Below are 15,420 nucleotides of genomic sequence, written 5' to 3'. Positions count from 1 at the left end.
TGGGGGAGGGATGGGCGAGGGGGTGAGGGGGGCGAGAAAGAACGAGATCCCACTGTGCTCTTGCATTTAGTTTTATGTAAACATCTGAAGGAACTCTGGACCTCTGATTTCAGGTCCTGCTTCTGTTGGAGGGAGGGAAGAGGGGACTAGGGGAAGGTGAGGGGGAGGGGTAAAGGATAGCGCACAGCCTTCTGTCCATCACAGCTATCTGTCCTGTGCTAGGGGGAACCACCTCTGTCCTTTTTTTAAAATAAAGGTTTAAGCTGAAAGCTGGGGAGGGGAGGGGGACCCGTCAACTGCACTATTCTTTTAGAGAGAGGAAGGAGGGATTTTTCCACTCACTTTAAAGAGGAGTTGTTTGTGACTGTGACCTGCACCCCCACCTCTTAAAAAACCAACGCCATTGTTTGTTTGTTTGTTTGTTTGTTTGTGTTTGTGTGCCCATCTGCCAGTTAGTAACTGCGTGTGTGTGTGGCTGTGTAACATGCATGCACAGCTCCATGTCTGCATGCAAGTGGCGTGTGAGTTTGTGTGTTTGTTTGTGTAAATACTGCATGTCACTAAACTCAGTTTAGAGATGTCTGACTGCCCATCCCCAGGCCCTGCTCCATTAAACAATGCAGAAAAAACATAGCACTCTGGCTCAGGGTCCATTATTAAGTGAAGGATTATAAAATATTAGATGGTAGGGCTTCAACTTTTTAGTGCAGCTCGGGGGGCAGCCTTGCTGTTTCTAGTTCCTTGTTACTAACCTGCAGGGCAAAGGGATTGGAGGCAGTCCATGCAGCCACAGTGCCTTAAAAACTAGCCTTTCATTACCTCCTCTTCAGATTCAGCTCTTCCTCTTCTTCAGTAGCATAAAGCAATACTTCACTGAAAAGCTACCTTATGAGTATCGTGCTTGACAATTTTGAGGCTTGCATCTTTGATGAGGAGAGCAGCTATAACTAAAACAGTATACACAAAGATCCTGATACAGTGCCATGAAACAGTATTTTCTCCTTCTCTTCTTCCTTTTTTTGTATATTTGCCATACCCAATTGTTTCAGGTCATCAAATGAATTCTAATATTGGACACAGATAGCCAAAGGAAAGACAAAATGCAGTTTTCAAATAATGTTTTTGTTTAGCAAGGGGAAAAGCTGTTCAAACTTAGCTGCATCTGGGTGCATTTCAATGATATTGGAGACGCAAACCCGAGTGCAGAATTTATAAAATTAGGAGCTGGCTAAGGTGATCCTAATTTTTTTTTTTTCATTGTGGAAAACAAAAGTTTTCAAACTTTTCCAGGCCTTAAACCTGATGCGTAGTCTCCCTCATAGTAAATCTATAAAAACAAGGCGTTTAGGAAAACAGTGAATAAAAAATTGCTTTTCTAAAAAAGACAAAAATTGCAGTTCAGTATTGAATATTACATAAAATAACCTATATATAAAGTTTCTTTTAATGGCAGAGATGCGGAAATGTGTCCATGTAGCACAGAGCCGTGGCTCAGTGTCTAAGTGTCTTAATGAAAATGTGCGTTGAAGCTATTTAGAATTCTTATCTTGTTTGATCTGCTGCTCACCATAAACAAGCACAAACAGAAGTTTTGGATTTTTAACTGTATTTTCATAAGTTTGACGGCTTTTCATATTGATAAAAACCTCCTGTTTTGGCCATTCATACTAAAAAAAAGTAATGGGATTTCTGCTCTTCTAGAAAATCCTGAATGAGAATTTCCGACCATCAGTTTGTGCCATGTGCCCGAAGGGCACGTAAGGTAATGCAGCAATACAATACATTCAGGGCACCCCAGCAAGTCCACCTCTGCATGGCTCAAGAAAACAGTGGACTAGGAGTGAACTAGTCGAGGTCTAGTCTGATTAAGATGCTTTGGCGTGACCTTAAACAGACCATTCATGTTCGAAAACCAGGGCTATCTCTGTCTAACATTAAAATTTGTTAAGTGTGATTAAAATGCAAAATAACAAAAAAAATCAGGGAAAAAAAAGTTTTCATGGCACTGTAAACGTCTTAAACTGCTTTTGAAGGAAAGTCCAGTTCTTCGGGACACATTTTAAGAGTGTAAACTTATAGTTCTATTGGATGCTAAAGCTACGTTATTATTACGTTATATCTACAGATGCTGCTTGGCCAAGGAGACAATGCAATAAAGCTCCTGGAATACAGTTTTTGTTCTGTTAATGTCAAGTGATCACAGAATATGTAAGAGGGAAGATTTTCTGACTCAGTATATATTTTGTCTTGTCTCCCTCCCATCACCCCCAAGTGTTCATGGCAGATGGCTGCTCCTTCCCGAGCTTGGTTCTGCTCAAGGTTTCTTCCTGTTAAAAGGGAGTTTTCCTTTCCACTTTTGCCAAGTGCTTGCTCATATGGGGTCATCTGATTTTGGGGGTTTTCCCTTTATTATTGTTGGGTTTTTACCTTGGAGTATAAAGTGCCTGATGTGACTGTTGTTGTGTTTTGCAACTATTGAATTGAATTGAATTGAATTGAATTTCACCAGCTTCTGAAAACACATCCACTAAATTGGCATAAAAAGAAAGAAAATGATACTTTATGAAGGTTGGTCAACTCTTTTGTTGATGTGAAAAGCCAACCAAAGTGAAAATGACAATGGGAATGAGCAGTGGAAAGATGGCTTATGTAGCAACAGCAGGAATGGTTAGTGGAATTTTGCATATTTTTTTGGTAACTGCAGCTGCCAGTCCCTGCAGCAATAGCAAGTCACAAGCTCTTCAGAGTGTCCTGTCATGCTAACAGGTTCACGTTTGATATCTGAAAGACATGTTTTCAGAGGAGTATTAAGCACTTGCATGCTGCTCTGCAATTTTAGGGATCACTTTGGCTAGTTTAACTTCTCGTCTTTCTTTTTGGTGCCCCTGCTGTTCTTGTCTTCATCCATGTCCCCCTTTGGCCTTCAGCCCCTCTGTCATACATCTTCTCACTTAGCCCATCCAACCCTTCTTGTCTTCACCCCTACTGTTGGAAGGTGTGTCCAATCCGTGTGCCTAATTTCCTCTCTCCAGCACCCTGCCCACCTCCAGTACTCCTCTCTTGTCAGTGATGCAACCTGGTGTAGGTTTTTTTTTTTTTTAATCGGGGTGAGCCCGGTATGACTGGCTTGCATTGCCACAGGTGCCAGCTGCCCCTCATGCTTCAAGCACAAGCACTTAAAGCACTTTAGCTGCACTGCTACTTGTCAATGCATGCAGTTAAAGACAATTGGACCTATCAGCATCTGCATTCCTTTCCTAGGTAATGTCAGATGAAAGAGTGTGATACAGTTTGAAAAACAACAACAACAAAAAACAATACTAACCTATGGAGGAGGAGGAAAAAAATGTAAGAAAGAAAGAAACAAAACTACACCAGGACTTCTGACAGCAAACTTAGAGATCAGCCCCTTTAGAAGTTTTCCATTCAATGCAACTATTTCTTTTCTCTTTTCTTTTGGTTGTTGTTGTTGTTGTTGTTGTTTCTTTGAAAAAACTTGCTTGTATGATCGTACGCCAACAAATCTCCACAAGGTGAACACGGCACCAAATATGCATTCACACAAGTGGTAGGGGGTCCGAGGGAGGAGGTGTGGTCCTCCTCGAGGAGCTTCCTGCCCTGATGCTCTCCTGCGTCCTGTGTAAAGACTTGAAAAGTGGAGAGAGCGCCGACAAAGAATGCTTGCCCAGTAGCTTGGTAGCATAAAAAACATCGGCTGTAAACTTCCTCTAACAGACAGCAACATCTTAGAACCAGCCTGTTGGTGCTATATCCAATCTATTCAAAGACTTGATGTTAAGGGGGAGGACACACATAAAAATATGTTTAAGCTATTCCCTCCCTAATATTTGTGTGTCTTTTTATATATTATTATTATTATTATTATTATTATTAGTAGTATTAGTATTAGTATTAGTATTAGTATTTCCTGGCCAGCTTTGTGTCTGACTAGACATCATGTACAGTACGTAAAAATAAAAAAACCTTATTTATATAAGAAAGAACTATAAGCTGATCCAAACTTCTTATGAACACCAGTGACTCACCAATTGCACAGCAAAAGTCTATGATTCAGTGTACTTTGGGGAATATAATCACTAATGAATGTTTTCTTCTTTTTTTAAATCAACCTTTTCCTTCTGTTGCTCTTTGGATAGCTCTGTGCACATCTACATCAGTCAGACATTCAGATACATCCTCATCGTAGTTCACTGCTTCTTAAGGCCAGTGAACCTCTCACCTCTCAGTAAGTCAGTTCTCTCCATGCACACCCAGCCATCCTGCCCCAGTCTGTTAGCAGAGCCAGGGTCACACTTGTGTAATGTCACCTTTTATCTTTTCCTTTCTTGCTTTTGTTTTCTTCTTGCTGGTAAGACTCTTCTCTGTTCACGGGTAAATGTATTCAAGTTTATCATGCAATGATTTTTTTTTTATCATAGCTAACTAGAAATCACACAGCTATTATTTTTCTCTGAGAAAGGAGATGATTTTGAATATTTAATGTCTTTTTTTTTTTTTTAAATAAAAATGCAACACATTTTAAGCTGCTGCCTCAGTTGTGTCTTTTTCCCCACTTCTCTGACTTGTCTTCATCTTAATTTCAGGAACACTATTTTTTTTTGTGCTCCTGTTTTTTGAATGCAGTTGGGCTCCCTTCAGTCTTGGAATGTGTCAATAAGGATAAAGCAAAGGTTCAATTTGTAAAGAACAAAAATAAATGTGGTGGTGCCAGGCAGGCTGGCAGTGGGCATGAGAGGTTGAAGCAAATTCCTGTGCCCGACCAAGGCAAACAGAGAACAGGTCAAAAGGCAGCGCAGAGCTGCTTGTCCCAGAGAACCGGCTAAAGTTAGAAAAAGGACCTCCACTTTAGATCACTGTGATAACACTGCTCACAAACACACACTGAATATAGCAAAAGTGGTCCGGGAGAGCATCGACACAGCCTCTGCCAATCATGTCCTGATGAAGCTGTTATTATTATTCTCATGTTTTCTCCACCTTACAGTGCACAAAACAAGCCTGCTTGTGGGGAAAGAAATGTCAGGAGCACATAGCTGAGGTTAATGTTTTTATTAAATATATCACCATTTTTTCTCTCTTTCTCTTATATCTCAATTACAAAAGTGTACATACACACGAGTGAGCAGTTAGTCACTTTGGAATAGACTCACATAAACAATAATTCTCTCTCCAACAGCAGCATGTGGCTAGAGTCGAGCCAGCGCACACAGCAGGGCTCTTTTTTTCTCTCTTTTTTTCTTGTTGGTCAGAGAGGAATGGCAACATGTATAAAGTAGCAAATCTTTTTTTATGACATCTACACAGGTGACAACAGACACGTAAATATCGGAGGTAGGTAAATGTTGAAATACCCGTCTGAGAGGCGGCGAATGTGAGCAGCCGCCGCCTGTGATGTTATCTGCATCCCCACGGGATCATGGGGAACGTTTTCTGAGTATTTAAGGAGTTCCCGACTGAGAATTTTGCATTCACTGACAAAAAATAATAAAAAGACAGCAACAACACAAAGACAAAAACGAGGACAAACTGGAACATTAAAAAGATACAGCATTCAGAAATACTTCTAAATGACATTTGGTCACTCAGTGCTTTTGTTCTTGCTTGGTTCATCAAGCAAACCTCCAAACAACTCCTTAAGGGTAGAGCGAGCTCAACTCAGCAATGGAGCTACTTAGGGCCAAGATACATATATACACTTTATACATGTAGATAAAAATAATAATTATAATATAACAATAACAATAAGGCAACGCAAGATGATATAAATACTTATGAAATAATTACAAATAAAATGCAATACAATTGAAATAAATAAGGCTGAAGAGTAAATACATTAATATTAAAATCTACTTTTCAGAAAAAACAAAAATATATTTTCTCTCTTTGGGATGGGTGTTTGAAGAAGGAGGAGGTGGGGGGTAGGGGATCGGGGTGGTTGGGACCCACAGTCCCGCAATGACAGTGTACCTGAATTAAACACCACCATGGACAAGAGCAATAAATAAACAGATATTAAAATAAAGGAAACATCAGTGGCTTGCGTCTTCTTTTTCTTCTTCTTCTCATGCGATCCGCTTCAGTGGTTGATCTCTTTAAGGGCATTCGGCACCTGCAGGCAGTTCTGTCGAACCTAAAATCCTCTTGCCATTCCAGGAATTCACACACCAGCATCGACCCCTCTGTCCGTCCAGCGAGGATTCACACTGTGCAGAGAAAGGGAAGAAGAAACCCTCTTATTCAGTGCCTTTGTTGGGTACACACACACACACACACACACATACAACAAAATCTCTCATTCACCCACAATTATATTACAGCAGGGTATTGGGAGCTCGCTCTCTCTCTCTCTCTCTCTCTCTCTCTCTCTCTCTCTCTCACACACACACACACACACACACACACACACACACACACAGTCCTTTTACTGAAGGTACCAACCTGCTTGGGTTTGTAAAGCCCGTTTTTGTCACAGTTGGGGAGGTAGAATCTGGTTAACTTGTCCCCTAACTTCTGCTGGGATTTGGCAATCTTTTCCAAAGCCGTCTGCAGCTCTAGGTGACAGGGCCCCTGCACAGCACACACAGGATGGAGATGGGTTAATCTCAGTTGATACAAACAAAGTATAATCAGCCGCGTCTCATTATCAGCAAGCACGTGGGCTGACATAAAACTACATATCAAACTTGTAATAATAAGTCTTCAATAAATTCAATAAGTCTGCAGACACACACACACGCACACATTTTCCATTATTTCAAACAGCACACGAGCGCGCCCTTGTGGCGCACCAGCCGTCTCTCAAACCTCCCAAAGAAACTTTTAGCAACACATCGCAGTGAGGATTTTCAGCACAGTAATGCGGACCCAGTGTCAGTACCTGCTCTATCAGCTTCTTGCGGATGGCGATGAGTTTGGCTTTCATGCTCTCCTGAGCGTCGGCGGCAGCCCGCGGGTCGTACGGCCTGCCGTGACCGGGGAGATAGTGGCTGTAGCCGGGGTCCGAGATGATGGCTGCGTTGTCCATCTCCAACGGCTCTGGCTCTTCCTGATCTGGAGAGAAAACACGAATGAATGAATGAATGAATGAATGAATGAGTGCGACTGTAAAAGATCCCAATGTTGAGGGTTTGCTGAGATGATCTGAAACACTGATGGAGAATGTGGAGGTGATAGGCCTTACCTTGTGTCTGGGGCTCGGGGGTGGGCTCAGGCACAGGGCTCTCCGTGCACACGGCTTGTCCGCGGGTGAGGGAGTGCAGAGGCCGGGGGTCGCCGGGTCTCGGCACGCACCTCAGCCCGGAGCCGCACGGCGCCGTGTAGATCCCGCACAGCTCCCCTGCTTTCAGAGCGCAGGCGAGGCAGCATCCACAGCCGGGCTCCCGCAACACCTCGGCGCATCCGGGCGCCACCGCTGGACACTGGCTCAGCTTCTCCGGAGTACACGGGGCGCAGCGAATCGGCTCTGGCCCCACCACCGGGGACCCCAGCGTCCCTGTGAGCAGCACGGAGCACAGAGCCGCCGTCACGACGTGTCCTACGCATAATCCAGCCACGGCCAGCATTGTTATCTGGATACTAAATATGAAATGTAGCGCAAGGCAGAGATGATGATCAGAGGTACGAGCCGGGTCGCCTCCTGCTCCTCAGTTGTGTCTTTCGTTTGATTTTGGGAAAATGTCTAACTGTGCGTTGCGCGCAGCCGTATTTATAGCCGGCTCCTCTGCGAGTCTTTGACGCGTCGGCGTTATGAATGATTTCTGAAAAGAAGGTGTAATGATACGATGGGCTCTCATTGGTCCGTCCACGTCCGGTCAGGCAGCTCATTTGAATACAACATTCGCGTCAATATTTAGTTTGGAACAGGCAGTGCTTTTTGCGTGTACCGCCGATGAGTGACGACACCAGTGTTTGCTGTTGCAATCAAGGACCCCCTTTCCTCACCCGGGTGCCACACTGAACTCCAGAGTATCACATTAAAGTAACAAGGCGCGGGCAATGAGTTATCAGCGCCGTTTTTCTCTTGTTTCTTTTTGTTTTTCTATAAGTTGTGAAGAGGACACGCATGAACTGACTGAGGGGAGAAATAGTTCCTTGTTTTTTGGAGTGGGGGGCTTTGCTGCAGATGACCTCCTCTGGAACAACACTGAATATTCATGAATTGGTCCATTCATAATAGGCTTTTATTAATTGTCCTCAACAAACTTCTTACACAACTTTGGAGAAGAAGCAAAAATAACAACAATGGGCGCAAATTACGCACGCCCACGCTGAGCGCCTGGAGCGTGGGCCTTCCGAGAGCGAACCGGTGGCTCTAATTTTGACATGAGAAAGCATCGGAGCGTTGCGAGGAGATAATAAAACTCCAGTTTCAGAAATTGCTCCGTGAAACGGGGTCGCCGTTTGGAGGGCTCGGGACTCTCTGTATGCGATCCCCGTCTACCCCTCGTGCGCGCACTGGAGACGCCTTTGAGTTTCATCCAGGAAATGTCCCGTCGTAATTATCTGTTTCCGGGGATAATAATAGACCAATGCTTTTGAATGGGGGCTAGCCTGACGTGGCCGCAGACACGTCCCAGGCCTCCCAGCCGCTCTCTGGGGACTTTGATGGTCCCACAGTGGACGACATGCACATTTTCACGGCTTGCTGCAAGGTATTTTCAGTCCTGTCACTGCATGTGAGAATGTTCCCTCCAAAAGACCCCCCCCCCCTCCTCCCCCAGCACACACACACACACACACACACACACACACACACACACTAAAGGAAAAACAGATTTTCCTTTCCCAGTGCACACTGCCCCCTATTTAAAAACCCTCTTTACACGCTATGATAAATTATCACCTAATATCTGACTTTCTGATGCAATGCCCTGCATGGTGTCATTATCTCTATGTAACTGCTTTGTGAGATTGCATCATCTGCCAATTGGTTTAACAGCCACTCAAACTCATTGCCCAGATTTCTGTTCCTCCAAGCCCTGGGGTGAAATAAAGATTTGGGGGACTCGTAGCTAACAAGCTGAAGTCCTGTTTGAATGTAATATGTGGATCCTGGGGTTTATTTGAGCTGGTTGTCCTCCTCTGGAAATTTTGAACATCCAATTCACTTTTTTGCGCACATTTTTGTAAAGAAAACATAAAAATCAGTAGCAAGGTGTCAGTTCAATACTGCATTCATATGCTACAGTAAACAATGTGCTTTTATATAATTTTCCAATAAATACTCATTCTCAACTTCTCTGATTTGATATCATCCCTGCTGAGTCCACATGAGTAGAGAGTTTCTTTACTTCTCGTTTGGGGAGGCCACTTGTTTAAATGTGTTTTTAACCTCTTTTTATAAGTGAACACATAAAGCCCCAGATTTATTATATGTTTTGGCATATTTTGAAAACACATCTCGACTACATTACTGATTCTGACCCAAAAAAAAACTGAAAGGGAAAATTTTTGATCTTGAATTCATGGTCTCAGAAGATACTTTCAGGTCTTCTTGAACAAAACATGATATGAAGCAATGTCCAAGCATGGCGCAGTTTAAAAAGCGGTTTAAGGATATGGTTTTTACAGGGTACAGGGAAGGGTAGAGATTTGATAGGGTGTTCTTGTCTAACATTTTCATGTGTGTGTGGGTGCACGGGTATGTTGGTATGGGTATATATATATATATTTGTAGGTTGTGTATCCTTGAGGTGAAAATGTGTATATGTGCGTATGTGTATATACGTATGTATGGATAGACAGAAACATATATGTATATATAAAAAATAAAAAAAATAAAAAAAATTACACATGCCATATAATGTAATTGCAAGGAGGTATTTTTGTAGTCTATTGATACTATATAGTGGAAAAGGGGTGGGATTAAATAAGCTTATGCTTCTTTCTCCTCCTTTTTGAACATGAACTTTATTTGGAGTTGTGGTTGCTCGTTTTCCTTTTGTTTTGCTTTGTTCATTTGTCTCTTTTAATTCTATTTTGTTGTACTTTTTCAACATGTTCAAAATAAAGATTCAATCAATCAATCAATCAAACATATTCAATATGTGAATTATGGTTCCATTACGAAAACGAACTAATTCTGGGCCACGTACAGCCCACTTTGAGCTCAAGTGGGTAAAACACCCATTTCTGTTCTTGTAAAGAAGTTTAACCAAACTTTTTTACCTTGGAAAATAAAAAGGATATTTCTATAGGAGATACTAAAAAACAGCAATCTTTTTGTCGTGTAATTGTTTGTAATTGTTTGTCTGTTACTCAGTTACTTTGTTGTTATATGAATGGCCATGGGGCAAGTCTTTATCAGTAGTAAAAGCTGAAAGCCATGTTAAATACAGTTAGAAATCCAAAATTTATGTCCTCTAAAGCGTTTCCAAAAACCATCCAGTGGGCCTCATTAGAGTCTTTGCCGGGCCAGTCCTGGTCCTTGGACCTGGTTTAGGGTGAAGCAGAACTTTAGTGTGTGTTTCCATGTGTGATGTTCAAGTTGGTATGGATGTGAGTGTCCGATGTCCTCAGTTTCAACATGAGATGACAATGACCAAAATTATAAACTCGAGGGCTTGAAAACAGGACAAACCAAAAGGTGACGTCAATAGTCCATCTGGTAACAGACCAGTGAGGTTTAAACATAGTGGTATTTATGTACGATATTTAAAAACTTTATTAAGTACTCAAATGCCTTTACTCTACTCCCACGCAGCACTTTATTGTATGCACTTTAGTCACTTGTTGTTAGCACTATGACCATATTAGTTTTTCCTTGTTCGACATAAACATAAAGACTTGAGGAGCCGAGGGATCAAACCACTGGCCTTCTGATGGCTTCTGAAGTCTGGGTGACCCCCTGAGCCACAGCAGCTCCTTTTACGAGGGTTAAAAGGACAGAGGCAGCATTCAGGCCATTCACCAATAAAACACGTGCACATGTGCAGCTTATACACTATGTCCTACAGGATGTCCTAATGGTGTTTATTTTTTCTCACTCTCACAGGACAGGAAGTCCTTTGACAGCATCCTTTCTCGACTTAGAGTTGGCAAAACATATTTTTTTTCTTTTGCAAGGGCTGTACAGCATTTTATTTTATGTTTACTTGTATTTTATTTATCTCATATATCACTTTGAGAGTTGCACTTGATTGCATTTAATTCACAGTTTTGAGTAGGCAGGAGATAAATGCTGGTTTGATAAGCTGACTGGGAAACAGAAACATCACAATTCAGCCCAAATTATCTTACAGTCCATGTTTGTTTATTTTGGTCTCATAGTTGTGAAGCTATTACTAACTGAATATGAGGAACACCTTTTTAATCTTAAAAAAAATTGGCTAGTGCATAAAGGGTTGAAACTGTCAGACAATTAGTTCAATCCTAACGAGCTACTACACAGGAAAGCAGCTCACATCTAAGGTCCTTTAATGTTCCTGACAAAAGTTCAGCTGTCTCTGGGGCTTTGAACCATAATCCATAGTCACTGTGCACATAATACAGTATCCCATTAATCTAATGTAATGTCAGCATAACAAAACAGTCCTGGTGTATAGTTTAAAAAACAAAAACTCCTATAAAGCTTTTTAAACTTTACAGGAGTATATAGTTTACAAGAGTGTATAATTTCATATCAAAGGATTTTAACCAAGTTTTCAAACAGTTCGATATCATTTTATTCATAATGCTGCAGAGTAGTACTCATAATATTGGACATTATTTTACAGATGCAGTGCCAGTGCTATTAGCAGTACATTTCCACTTATTAATGTTATTACTGCAACCAAGGAGGTTATGCTTTTGGTAGTTTTTGTGTGCATGCGTGCCATTCTGTCTGCAAACATAGTTTTGAACGAATTCTGATAAAACTTTGTATGGGTGTAGAGTTCGGTCATGTTATGATCCATGAACATGTGACTTACTTCCACCAAGGTCTCCGAAGTCAGCTTACTGTAATGATTTATAGGTGAAAACTGGACAAACTTCTAACTTTGAAAATATAAGGTGGTGTGTGTTGTAAAAATATATACAAAGCATCGTATAATGATTTAAAATGTCATGTCACATCTGACCTCTGACCTCTCCTTCAAGGTCAATAAATTAACCTGAAGGTCAAAGTTATAATAATGCAATATAGAGCTATTTAAAACCATGTTTCTTCCTGCCATTGTTTAAATTGACACCATATAGATGTATAAGGAATGATATCTAGGAATAATATAGGGATAAACATAATGTTAGTTTGGACCTCTGACTTCTGCTTCAAGGTCAAATTAGCCCAACCTTTCATAAAATGTCTTTTATCTGCAAAACAGAGCCTAAAATTCTGCAGTTCAAGTTATTCATGTCCACTTATTTACAAATCAGTTATCCATGACCTACTCCTGCATCACCAGTGCGTCACTGTGTAATAACAGTAAACATCTGTCATGCTTCCCTTATCTGAGTTTTACTCCACTACAAATTTCTTAAAGTATGTTTAAAGAGAACAAAGAAAACAGCATGAATAGATACAAAATACAATACTATTCACTTAAAAGTAAATACTTCCCAGGGAGTGAAGTGCTTCCTGTTCTGTTTGTTTTTTTAACAAAGTCACCAAATGAGCAGACATAAAGTTGTGCTGAACATTTTTTTAACTTCAGTGTTAACTGCCACTTATCTCCCCTGCTGCCAGTTTACCTGTTCAAACAATACGCTGTCATCAAAGTTATGAAAGTCATGTTTCCTGGGGTATGTGCAGCATCTGTCCTCAGCTGAACTGTGATTTCAGGATGATGCTTGCAGTCTATGTCCTTGTGAGGGAATCTGGTCTCCAGGGTCGCTGGGAGCTGGCTGCACTTTTTATTTTCATGTGACCCAAATGTTCTTTGCTTTTTTAAAAAAATAATAAAGAATGTTCCTTAATCCTAAACAGTTCAAAATATTTTTTTACAAGCCCCCAAATGCCCCTGTTTAAAGCTGGTCCTTGTGATACTGTGTGATATTGCCTTACATAGCTTTAAAGCACACATCTGTGTAATTAAAGGTTGATATAAAGTGGGAGAGACATGAGGCATTAAAACATGTGAAGTATTCTCATAGAAAAGCTACATGTGGTAGCTGCCAGGCTGTGTGGGGTTTTCTTCTGCTGTCAGATCAGAGAGGCGGACTGGTCAAACAGAGCAGAGTTATCTCAGGTCAGAGTCGGCCCTACTTTTTCAAAAACACACGAACGCAGCCAGATCCCTAACAAGCCGGAGACCCTGAACACAAAGCCCCCCTCCCCGTGTGCTTTCTGCAGGGTTTGTGTTTGGGAGATCCACGATAAGAAGGGCTTTCTATCTCTTTCAGGTGTCACATGATGAGGAGATCAAACGGCACATGGCATTGAACGTCCCAAGACTGGAATGTTTACCTTTGACAAAGAGCAACGGGAAAAACAGTCTGGTTCTGTCAGGAGCTACTCACGCCCACATATATACGCAAGCACACACTGACACATACACAAACACGCATGCTGGTCCCCCAGATTCACTTAAGGTGATTTAAACCTTGCCCTCTTGAGGGCGTCGGGAGAGGCGGGTGGAGGGGGGAGGATTCCACGACAGAAGGGATGAGAAAAACAGGGCTGTTTGCAATCACACCCACTCAAGGAACGCACACCTGCACGAGCGCTGACGCTGAAAGTTCTCTGAGGTTTACATACAGCACTGTGCAAAAGTTTTACATCCACTTAATGTGTTTAGATTCTCATCTGTCACACATTAACACCATCAGTACGTGTTTGTTATTAATCAGGCAACATCTGTGGCATGATGACACAGGAGTACTGCAACAGATGGTCTGGCCCCCACAGTACTCTCTCCATGAGTCAGTCCAGGATTACATGAGAATACGATAACAAATTCAACAAAGTCATCCCAAAGGACCCAACAAGAAACACCGTGCAAGAGGAAAATGCATGCTGCCTTATAGTCAAAGGCTGTTCACAGTAAATATTGATTGAATAACATGTTGTTTTTTTCTCTTTTTTACAAAATTATGAGATTTATACTTGTCTTTTATTTACTCTGTTCAGCTCTTTTCAACATTGTATTAATTGTCAGTCAGCTGTGCAGGACCTGGAATCACCCTAATCTCAAATCTAAGCTTTTGTTGAGACAAAAGCTTCTATACAAATAAAGTTATATAAACGAATTCTGAAAACACAGACTGCATATAACAGAGGAACGTAACTTTCAGCTATGAAAAATGAAAAGAACGTGGAAGTAGCTGTATTCTTTCCAATGGCCAGCAGGAGACAGATTGTCTGAATTCAAAATAAGTCAGATTGTATAGAAGTCTATATGAAAATGGCCCTTGACTGCTTTGATCTGTGACCTAAGCAAACTCTTATATCCTAGATGCTGTTCATTTTGTAATTTGTGGTCCCTATTAGAGTAAAGAAAGGGTGTAAAAGAGCCCACCCACCACTTTAATCACACTCTAGATCTTGTTTTAACATATGAACAGTGTTTCCTGAAAACCGTCTCTGTTCTGATCATTTCAGAACATTGACAACATGACAACATTTAAATCTGATGTCTTTCTGAAAGCGCTGTAACTAAGTTTAAGAATATAATCCAAACACTGTTATCGTCTTCAATGCCCTGTACCAACACAGAGCAGAGCAGCTACCTGAACACTACTCCAACAGAAGTCAATTATCTTGTTAATAATTTTACTGCCTCACTACGTATGACACTGGATACTGTAGCTTCTGTGAAAAATAGAGCCTCAAATCAGAAGTACTTCCTGGTATAATTCTCAAACACGTAGCCTAAAACAGACAAGTCGTAAGCCGGAGGGGAAATCGCGTGTCACAAATTTAGAAGATCATCATTTAGCCTGGAGAAATAGTTTGTTGCTTTATAAGAAAGCCCTCCGTAAAGCTAGAACATCTTATTATTTATCAATGATTGAGGAAAATAAGAACAATCGTTGCAGACCAATCTCCAACTTTCTTTTCATATGAAAAATTCTTTTTGAATGAGTAGTTGTCAAACAGCTAACAGTTTGTCTGCAGAGGAATAGGTTATTTAAAGAGTTTCAGTCAGACACAGTGACCCATGGCACAAATGACAAAGAGATCTTGTGACATAATTATCCACACTTGTTACCGTCATAACACTGACATCTTGATTGATGTCTTGGGGATGAGAATTTCATTTCAATTTAATTATTCACTTTTATTTACATAGCGCCAAATCACATCAACAGTCCCCTCAAAGCGCTTTATAACATAGGGTAAAGACTGTACAATAATACAGCAAAAACCCCAAAAATTAGCTGGTTGGCTATGAGCAAACAGTCGGTGACAGTGGAAAGAAAAACTCCCTTTTAACGGGAAGAAACCTTCAGCAGAACCAGGCTCAGGGAAGTTTACCCATC

The 15,420-nt window shown here is 41.2% G+C and overlaps 1 protein-coding gene across 1 annotated transcript; it reads right to left on the bottom strand.

Annotated features, from left to right (window-relative positions):
* Positions 1 to 5,055: 5,055 nt before the first annotated feature.
* igfbp1a (insulin-like growth factor binding protein 1a) lies at positions 5,056 to 7,751 on the bottom strand. Its single transcript, XM_086268813.1, has 4 exons — positions 7,202 to 7,751; positions 6,899 to 7,071; positions 6,460 to 6,588; positions 5,056 to 6,224 (listed from the first exon to the last, which is right to left on the bottom strand). Exons 1-4 carry the CDS (start codon positions 7,581 to 7,583, stop codon positions 6,114 to 6,116), a joined length of 795 nt encoding a protein of 264 aa, XP_086124939.1. The 5' UTR covers positions 7,584 to 7,751; the 3' UTR covers positions 5,056 to 6,113.
* Positions 7,752 to 15,420: the final 7,669 nt, after the last annotated feature.

The sequence above is a fragment of the Aulonocara sp. 'chitande type north' Nkhata Bay genome, linkage group LG17 (assembly GCF_057382095.1).
Source record: "Aulonocara sp. 'chitande type north' Nkhata Bay isolate Kocher_YH1m ecotype deep benthic linkage group LG17, A_spYH_male_GT1.1, whole genome shotgun sequence".
NCBI lineage: Eukaryota > Metazoa > Chordata > Actinopteri > Cichliformes > Cichlidae > Aulonocara > Aulonocara sp. 'chitande type north' Nkhata Bay.
This window is presented reverse-complemented; position numbering and strand designations above follow the sequence as displayed.